Source organism: Hyposmocoma kahamanoa, unplaced genomic scaffold, assembly GCF_003589595.1.
Source record: "Hyposmocoma kahamanoa isolate Upper Pololo Valley unplaced genomic scaffold, ASM358959v1 88, whole genome shotgun sequence".
NCBI classification, from domain to species: domain Eukaryota; kingdom Metazoa; phylum Arthropoda; class Insecta; order Lepidoptera; family Cosmopterigidae; genus Hyposmocoma; species Hyposmocoma kahamanoa.
The window spans coordinates 1,580,739-1,590,148 of record NW_020654466.1 but is presented as its reverse complement, the minus strand read 5'-3'; the positions used below and the strand labels follow the sequence as shown (position 1 = coordinate 1,590,148).

At 35.1% G+C, this 9,410-nt stretch overlaps 2 protein-coding genes across 3 annotated transcripts in view; one reads left to right on the top strand and one right to left on the bottom strand.

Moving 5' to 3' along the window:
• Window positions 1–784: 784 nt before the first annotated feature.
• LOC113235640 (mRNA-decapping enzyme 1B) lies at window positions 785–2,173 on the bottom strand. 2 transcript variants are annotated; one of them, XM_026471460.1, is made up of 2 exons: window positions 1,139–2,173; window positions 785–1,066 (listed from the first exon to the last, which is right to left on the bottom strand). In XM_026471460.1, exons 1-2 carry the CDS (start codon window positions 2,141–2,143, stop codon window positions 869–871), a joined length of 1,203 nt encoding a protein of 400 aa, XP_026327245.1. In that variant the 5' UTR covers window positions 2,144–2,173; the 3' UTR covers window positions 785–868. The 2 variants fall into 2 exon arrangements, with proteins under 2 accessions (XP_026327245.1, XP_026327246.1); XM_026471461.1 differs by having other exon boundaries at window positions 785–1,063.
• A 1,606-nt stretch (window positions 2,174–3,779) lies between these two features.
• The window catches only part of LOC113235868 (trifunctional purine biosynthetic protein adenosine-3), a 63,037-nt gene continuing 57,406 nt past the window's right edge, over window positions 3,780–9,410 (top strand). Inside the window, exon 1 of the mRNA XM_026471789.1 lies at window positions 3,780–4,147. Within this exon, the coding sequence (XP_026327574.1) occupies window positions 3,977–4,147 (171 nt within the window). The 5' untranslated portion in view covers window positions 3,780–3,976. The remainder of the gene's footprint in view (window positions 4,148–9,410) is intronic.

Below are 9,410 nucleotides of genomic sequence, written 5' to 3'. Positions count from 1 at the left end.
TGCCAAACTACACCTCCTAGCAGATTGATCCTTAGGAGAAATTCAACTTAGAAAAATTATAGCTCTTCTCCCTAAACAGTAGCAAAAGAAAATTTATGAAACAAATGTAAAGCCTTTTAATTGATTCTGTTCTACATATTTTGATGATACTACTACATCAATCAATGGAACAAAAATTTTACAGAACATTTACACATTCTATCAGAGTGCCTCACTCTCAAGAAATGACCAATTTGGCAATAAATCATTGAACATATACAATAAACTAAAAAAACTGGATGCGTAAACTACTAAGGAGTAATGGATAAGAAAAAAATATATGTAAAGAAATAGCAAATTTTTGCAGTCCTTATTACATTACAAACAAATTCTATTTTCAGAATTATGTCCTTATCATCATAGTTCATTGCAAGAAATCCTGATCATAAAATTGTGTTTCTCTAGGAGTTAACAGCATTTACAAAATAACTAGTATTGTCATGTGGATTGTTACTACAAAATCATTTCATATTGCAATGAACTAAACGTTACAACTAAACTAAAGTAGACAAGAAAAGCAATTGTCAGATGTTAACATTTTGATAATCTTAAGTTGAAGCCAATATAAATATCACATCTGGCTTTCCAATAGATCTTTTCTAGACCTATCTGGACTAAACTTGCTAGACAGCCACTAAAATTCATTCTCTGTACAGATTTTAACGATACAGTCAATGCTTTAAAACTTATTTAAAAATACTCTGTCCAAACAATGAGTGACTACAAAACTAGAGGGTCTACACAACATTTTAGTGGATTTATACTTTGAATTACAACTGTACATTGATAGCTACCGACAACTCGGTTGCACGTCCCAAAAGAATGAATTTTATGACACGGAGAATGCCTTTTCTGAAAAGGATTTCACATAGGCCTCATGGAGTTTGTTAACAAAGTCAGCATCATGTTTAAGTAAGTAATTGAATGCCTGTAGCAGCTGGTTCCTAGTGAGTGGCTCTGGAGCCTGGTGGACATCCCCCCCACTGGTTGCGGTGAACATCGTCGGAGGCATCAACGCTGGCTTCTGCTGAGCAGTTAGATTGTTAATCAATGGAAAAACTCCTATGTCGTCCAGCTTGCTACCATTATAAGAGCTTACCGAATGACCGATGTCCTGAGATTGATTCAAAAATGTAGCCAATGGTGAGGTGGGCTTGGGTGATGATATATGCATTAGATTCAGCTCACTCTCCAAGGGGTTAGGTCCATTTGTCTCTGCATCCAATCCCTTCTTCATTCCAGATATCCTTTGCTGACACTGTTTGTCAATGGGGGTAGATTTCATAGGAAATGCGCTATTTTGCCGAATAGTATCTATTGACACATTGCCGTTGGCGTTGTGGGCGTCTTGAGGCGTGACGGAGCGCTGCTGCTTCTCTATATGTTCTACAGAGTGTGCAGGGTTACTCATGAGTCTTTGCAGGAGGAGCGGGGCGTCGCGGTCCGTGGGCCGAGGCCCGAAAATGCCGGGCGACGGCAACGTGCTTACCGCCGGCATCTGCGCCGCCGCGCCGCTTCCAGCCTTGGCGAAGAAATCCATAACACTCTGCGACGTCATGTCCGGCGCTCGCGAAGGCGTCAATTCCGCCTTATTAGCCACGAGACCCTTATTTGAATTGAAGTCATCTTGCGCCTTACTCAACATGCTAAATATGTCCACTTGGGCATTAGCAGGCGTAGATGAGCTGTATACGGGATTTTGAGCCATGTTCTCTACTGGTGCTTGCTTAAACGACTCTTTGAGAAGCGAATTTAACTTCGTGGCTACTCGAACGCATTCGTCTTTGTCGTAAAACCATATGCCGTAGATTCTCGACTTCGCGTTCCGATACAACAGGAACGGCTCTTTCAACTGTAACTCTATTCCTTTCGACACAGGTTCGATTAGATTATTCGTATTCAACCTGTTCATAATCACCAAACTGTGATACGGTTCCCCATTTCTACTGTACACAAACAAAGCACCCTCGATGTTCGTTTTCTCCCATTCGTTCTCCTCGAAAGTATAAAGTGCGACGTGGGTAGCGCTATCAATTATCTCTCTCGCGTATGGATCTGCCCTCTTTAGTGCGGCGAAATTCATACGTAGACCAGTGTCAGCCATTTTATACCAACAAAACACAACTTTTTACAAGGCGAACAAGCATCACAGAAAGATGACAAGAACGAATAAATTCGCCATTTTTGTAAACGTTTCATTTTTCACAAGACAAAGATACATAATAATTAATAAACAATTCAGGTTCTGAAGAAGATGTACTTTCTCATTACTTATTACTATTAGCTTCAGTTGTGTTATATTTTCGAAAAACACTAGGCAACGCGAAAGTGATTCAATTCAGTTTCCTGAATCAAAATACAGTAAACGCGAAAAGATATGCGTAAAATGAAATAAAAAGGCATGTTAGGGTTGTCATTTGGTAAATCGTTATTAAATTGTCCGGTTATTCTACATAATTAACAAAACTTGTTGCGTCAAACTAAGGAAAGAGCTTTAAAGTTGAATGGCACCCGCCTCTAACCTAAACTTAGAGGGTGGAAAAAAATAAAGAAACTAATCTTAGAGGATGGAAAAAAATGAAGAAAAACCTAACGGACATGTTTATTTATAAAGCTAGGTTGCTGTTATTTGAAACCACAAGAATACTACGATAAAATAACTTTTTTAGTTCAATGAATTCATGTCAAAATTTATATTTACCTGTAGACGCCCTTATTACAAGTAATTGAGCGCCAAAGGCATAAATAAAACAACTAACAGAAGAAAAAAAACTAAGACGTTGGAATATAGATAAGATTTTCTGGTGTCGCGGCTCCAACGCATCTAAGTACCTGCAACTTATATGAAAATTTCATTTCATTAGCGCAGTCATGACGTAATTTTATCACTAGGCACAAAATGACCCACAGTAACCCATGACTTTAGCTATTGACCTTACGTCATTTTCTATCAACAAAACGAACGGACCGTTATCAACAATAGTGCTGAGACACCCAATACTTTTATATCTATCGATATAATAAAATTTTATATAAATTGAATTTTTGATGACTAGTCAGCCAGTTTATTTAGGGACTGATATTTTTTTGAATCTAAAACCGTAGCCCAACTTGTATGTGTCGCTTGTAGTTTTCGTTTACGTGTAGTTGTCGCGTTTTTTTTTTTATTAAATCAACCTATTCATCCTTTATTGAACGTAAAACTTTCGCAATGTGCGCCATTTCGCTCGCTCCTCAGCTCGCATCCATCTCCTGCCTTTTGCAGATTGTCACTACATACAACATAGCCAATGAAAGAATAATTTATACAAGAAGTAGTCACTCAAGAACAAGTAAGATTTGGTCAATTTTGGTATATATTATATTATAGTATTTAGTACAACGTGTTTTAGGTTGTACTTTTATGTCTTTAAAGCCAGTCTGTAGCACAATTACAGAAAAAAGTTAAGCAACACTATCTGATTTAAACTATGTAAATGACGTTATAAAGTACAATTTTCAACAAAACATTGTCACAAATTTTGTACCTTTAGGTATGGTATATCGTAACCTTGGAAAGTTTTAGATTTTTTTTTTAAAGATGATGTATAAAAAATATAAATATGAATATCGACATTGCAACTCTAACGCAGACAATCACCTCTCTAAACTCAAAACTGTGATACTAAAGAAATGTCAAACGAACTTTACTCACTTCACTTCGAAGTTTACGCGTATTGTGAACAGTTCTGCCACGAAATATAAAGAAAAAACTTATAAAATAAACTTTATTAGGCCTTTGTTAATGCCATTATTAATTATTAAAATATTTACACCAAACTAATTTCTTTAAAAGTAGTTTTAGTAAGTTTCTTGTAACTTTAGTCGTTACACGTGATCGTAAACATCGCGTGTTTTTTAGTGTTTCAAATTGGACTGGAGACTTATAGAGTTTATCATGGCTGAGGCAAACGTGCTAGTGATCGGCAGCGGCGGCCGGGAACATGCTATATGCTGGAAACTCTCCGAATCTCCTCTTGTAAAGCAGATATATTGCGCGCCGGGAAGTGTTGGCATTGCCTCCACAAAAAAGGTCGAAAACGTCGATATCGACATCAACAATTGTGTGGTAAGATGTTTCTTTTCACTTGAGCTTTGTTGTAATATTTAAAAAAAATTCGAAATTTAAATGTTTTTACAATGGTTAAAAAAAAAAAAGTAGAAAACACCCCCGTGGAAGGTGTTGCTTCGTGATGAGGCATAGGACCTTAAAAAAGAAGTACGTAGTTTTAGTCCTTTCCACTGACTGGGTACTCAGTACAACTGTAGACCCTTATCTCACAGAGATCCACCAGTCGAAATTTACTTTCCATATTTGTCACATGTGGTGGTAAAACTTATCTAAGGAACTTTTTTTTATTTATTTCATGACAATCTTACAAATCCTAGTTGAAATATTGGCCAACAAAAAGCCACAAAGTTAAGATGAAGATATTGCCAAACAGTGTGTTATTCTCTAACCAGAGCCTTCATGGTAGACGTTCTTGGAACATTTAATAACAAAATTTCTTTTGCCACAAAAGTTTAATAATAGATTGTGATCCACTTGTCCGTGTTTAAAGTTCAAGAAAGCTTTGTGGTAAACTCAGATACCTACATCAAAATAATTCTGCTGTGACTACATATGCAATTGATTTGACATAGTCCTTTTGTGCATTTACAAACCCTTTTTTAAATTAATAATTGTAATAATGTGTCAGACAACTACAATCATTATAAGTTAAAATTAAAAGTTAAGGAATTAATTCCAAGGCACTACCAGGAACACCATATATTAAACCTAGAGCCTCTTTATCCAGCACTCAAGTGCAAACCACCACTAAGTCGTAATTGCAGAGTGAATTTGTATTATAAAATGTATTGATATGATTAAAGAGCTACCTGGAGAATTAATCTTAGCATGTTAAGAATTTTTTATAAATTTTTTTCATGACCTTGGATTCTAGTCCTTCAGTCAAAACTCCCTCTGAATTGCCAGTATTTGAAAATTTTCTTCTGCATTATGAGGTTCAATAAATTTTTTTTTTGTACAAGAAAAAGTTGTATGCCTGGTGGTATCGACACACCTTTAAATTGCAAAGATCTGAGGGGCACTGCCACTGTACCCGTCAATGTGAGACATAAGTTGACAAGTCCCATGTGCCTGTAATTTCACCAGCACCCTTACCCTTTCAAACCAGAATGCAGTAATGCTCACATTACTGCATGGTGGCTGAAATAGGTAAGGTGGCAGTATTTCCCCGGACAAAGTCTTTCACAACGAACTCTACTGCTACTAATAGGTTTATTACTACTGGACACCCAGAATATAGTGTTAAACAATGTATGAAAATAAGAAATATCATAAAAATAAGTCAATTTCGTCTTATCTGTGAAAGTCTGTTTCTTCCCAGGTGTTGTGATGCTTATTAGTGACTTTTTTTGATGAGTCCGATAATAGACGAGGTATTTATTCTTCAAAATCGACTGATTCATTTTCTGATTAAGGATATATGGGTATTTTTCAAAGATTTAAAGAAAAACTCATTACTATACTAAATTATATGATCTTAATGTGGGATGGTGTTACAACCATAACCCATAGAAGTATTAAAATGTAGGTTGTAAAAACCTGTAATGCATGTAACAAATATAGCAGTTTAAAATCTTTGTATTGTAAATAATTTAAATTTGATACTTATTGATAACCTTTTAATGGCTGTTTATATAAATTGAGTTCGATTGTTAATAGTATGTAGATATAAACACGAAACTAAATTATATAAGTGAGAGATGCGAATGTACCCCGATGCTCTCTTGACATGCCTTTTGAGTGTAATTTGCGTAGCATTTAATAGCACAAATAAACTTGATTAAAGTTAAAATAAAACCTATCTAACAAGAAAGTGTGTATTTCATATTACATTTTACTTATATAATATGTATAATAAAATAAGTTGAGAGAAAAATCATAAAATCACATTTCAATTTATCGACTGTGAACTCGCAACCGGTACTATCTCAATTTTCACAACTTTACAGGATGAAGAAAAATTCATTTATATAGCATCTTGTTTATTAAATAAAAATACATAGTGTACATACATACATGTGTAATAAAAATATTTAAAAACTAAATATCTTTATTTAATAAACTAGATGCTATATAAATGACGCAAAACAATTTTTGTTCTTCACCTCTAAAATTGTCAAAATTGAGATTGTACCGATTGCCAGTTCATAGTCGATATCTTAAAATCTAATTTAAGAACAAACTTTAATTCTAATATAAAGTCTTAATCTTAAAAGAGAAAATTTTTACTTGCATTTGTTTTATATTTTTAATTTTGAGTTATAGGCATTTTAACAAAAAATATACTTCAGTAATTAAAATACTTCAACCAGTTATGAGTACTTAATAACTATATTATTAGATTTTACAATAAATAGGTCTTAAAACTAATTTTAAAACTCTGAATAATTTAAGAAAGAAAGTGTAACTAATAGAAAATGAATACTTAAATGTTTTAAATTGTTTTGAAACTTATTATAAAACAGTTTAATAATAGAATGGACAGGTGTGTAGCTTACTATCAGGCCCACGACTTTTTCGTCCCGCCACTAGATATTATAAAAAAAAAATATCACTAACTAACTATACAAAAGCTCATGACACAATTTAGAGGCCAGCTAAAGATCTAATCTAAAATACTGAGTATAATTTTTATAACAAAGTCTTCGCAAAACAAATTTATATAATACTCATTTTATGATAATATATTGATTTTATTCACTGACACTGGCACAAGCCTAGTGGCCGCCATAAAGGATATATTAATACTCACTTACTTTAAAAAAAACATATTCCTAATTATGAGCAACAAAACATGTATTTTTTAACCTCTTAAAACAGTAATTATTTTAAAATAGTACCAAAATCTTTTCTGTTTAGACATACAGTAGATTAGTGTCTATATTATGTAATTATTTCTTCTTTTATGCAACAACACAGTACATAGGAAAATTTATGCTGCTAACTATCTTACATTTATTCGAGACATCTCAACAGCCAATGGTTTAATCTCATCCTTATACTTTGTTAGACCCTTGTACTCATCTTCAATTTGTTGCAAAGTTTTACCTTTTGTCTCTGGCAAAAAGAACCACATTACAATAAAGCAATACATCAGAAGTCCGCCATAAACCATATAAGTACCATGAAGACCTATATTATCAACTAACATATTAAATGTTTTAAGTACTAAGAACATGAATACTGAATAAAATCCTATAGCAATACTACCTCCTATACTTCTGCATGCTATAGGAAATACTTCTCCTAAAATAACTCCTGGTAAAGGCACCATTCCTGTACCAATTGATATGTAGTGCAAGTTTATTAATATACCTGGGATCCATAATGAATCGAAGTATAACAATCCTTTCTTTTTAGCATATACATAAGCAGCCATCACCAAATGTGTTCCTATACAGAGGCCTAGAGTCGCGAACGTCATCTTTCGCCTTTTAGTCTTGTTGATAAGAAATATGGCTACGGTACTTGTTAATATCCTTTGTGCATCCAGAGCCACCATCCACAAATGCACGTTGACTGCTGATCCCATAATCAATCCTAATATCGTTGTTGAAAACGCTGCAAATGTCATGCTACCTGAAAAAGACAGCATGCAATACGCGTGAGCAGTTGTCACCACGGGTTTGTAAAATTCTTTCTTCTTTATTATCGATAATAGGTTCTTAATATTATTTTTCTTTTTATGACTAGCGTTTTTTGGAAATATTCTCGCTTCGATCATTTCTTCCAATTCATTTTCCTCCTCGAAACCTCGAAGCCAATGGAATGCTTTTCTGCATTCGTCATATCTTCCTCTATCGGCTAGCCAACTGGGAGATTCTGGTGAAAATATGGTCATGACCAAACTGATGAATGTAAAGAAGACGCAGATTAACGCTGTCCATTGCCAATGGATTAAAGAACCGCTTAGATGTGTAAGCATTATGCCAAAGCCTTGGGCCAACGATATTGCAGCCAGGAACGCGCCGCGGTTTTTTGGGCTTGTGTACTCTCCGATAATGACCGATCGAAGGGGCGAAAACATTCCGAATGAAAGTCCATGGAGTATTCTTGCAATGATCAACTCCTGAAACAAAATATGAAACATTTAGAAGAAAGTCAATGGAGTCAATATCTTGTCAGTTTTATTAGTTCTAGTCGTGGTTGTTGCTTAATGAAGCCTTAATTGGGACAAATGATTGTGTCTTGACACGCAATGTTCCATTCGAAATGTTACATTCAAGGCAGACTTTTGAAACCTTACTACGAAAATACAAGAAATAAAAGCAATAATAGCAATGCCTATTACAACTTAATTTTGCAAACATATCTTAACAACAAATTACCTTTACACTAGAAGCTGCGGCGATCATGAACCATGCTGTTAGAGCTTCCAGAATGACAATGTAGTGTGCCACCTTCCGGCCCAGTCGCCCCATGATTGGCGGCGTCACGAGGATACCAAACAGCATTGCAATACCGAGAACTGACGCTGAAATAAGCGATTATATAGCAGTGAGGAGTTATTAACAGGTTGAGGAATTTAACTCTAATAACAAAATCAGGAAACAAAAATTGTTTTCTAAAATTGGACGCTTTTTGGATAATTTTATTAATGTTTCTAAACATAGCATAGCACCTTACTATGTTTCAAGAAAATTATGCTTGGTATATTGTTGTAAGATGTGATTGCAATTTACGTGTTTAGCGATTAACTGCCAGTGTCCAGTCCAGCCTCCATGGATGACCAAACTGACAAGCCACAAAGACAGACTTACTAGACTGACAGGAATTCGAAGTTAGACTGACTTTCTTCTGGACAAAGGAGAGCGACTGACCGTCCTTTCTTTGACGAAGGACGACGAGGGCAGTCCTGACTAAACCTCCGACGCGAGCAGCGACTTCTGACTGAATTGTACAGACAGACCATACCGTACAGCCAGTCTCGTAAGCCTTTTTTAACCCGACCCAAAAAGAAGCGCATTCAAAAGTTTATCTGTGTCTGTATGTATCTTTGTGGCATCGTAGCTCTCATAGCTCACAAACAGTTGGACTGATCTCGAAGCGGTTTTTTTTTCTATTTGAAGACTAATGTAATAGGGATTTTTAGTTGTTTGATGACGCTCTTGTCCCGATCGATTTGAAATTTGTTATACTATGGAAATCCCATAACGTTACAATGGTATGGTTTAGAATAATAACGCATAGAATGATAGTTTCATATCAAACGAACTGTCACAAGTGCATAAGTGAGGCAAAAATCACATTCATGTAGGCG

Coding starts and splice junctions, on each gene's coding strand:
- LOC113235640 (XM_026471460.1), bottom strand. CDS start 2,143: ATGGCTGACACTGGTCTACGTATGAATTTCGCCGCACTAAAGAGGGCA. Junction 1,067..1,138: donor CTCAGGACATCGGTCATTCG/GTAAGCTCTTAT, acceptor CTAACTGCTCAG/CAGAAGCCAGCGTTGATGCC.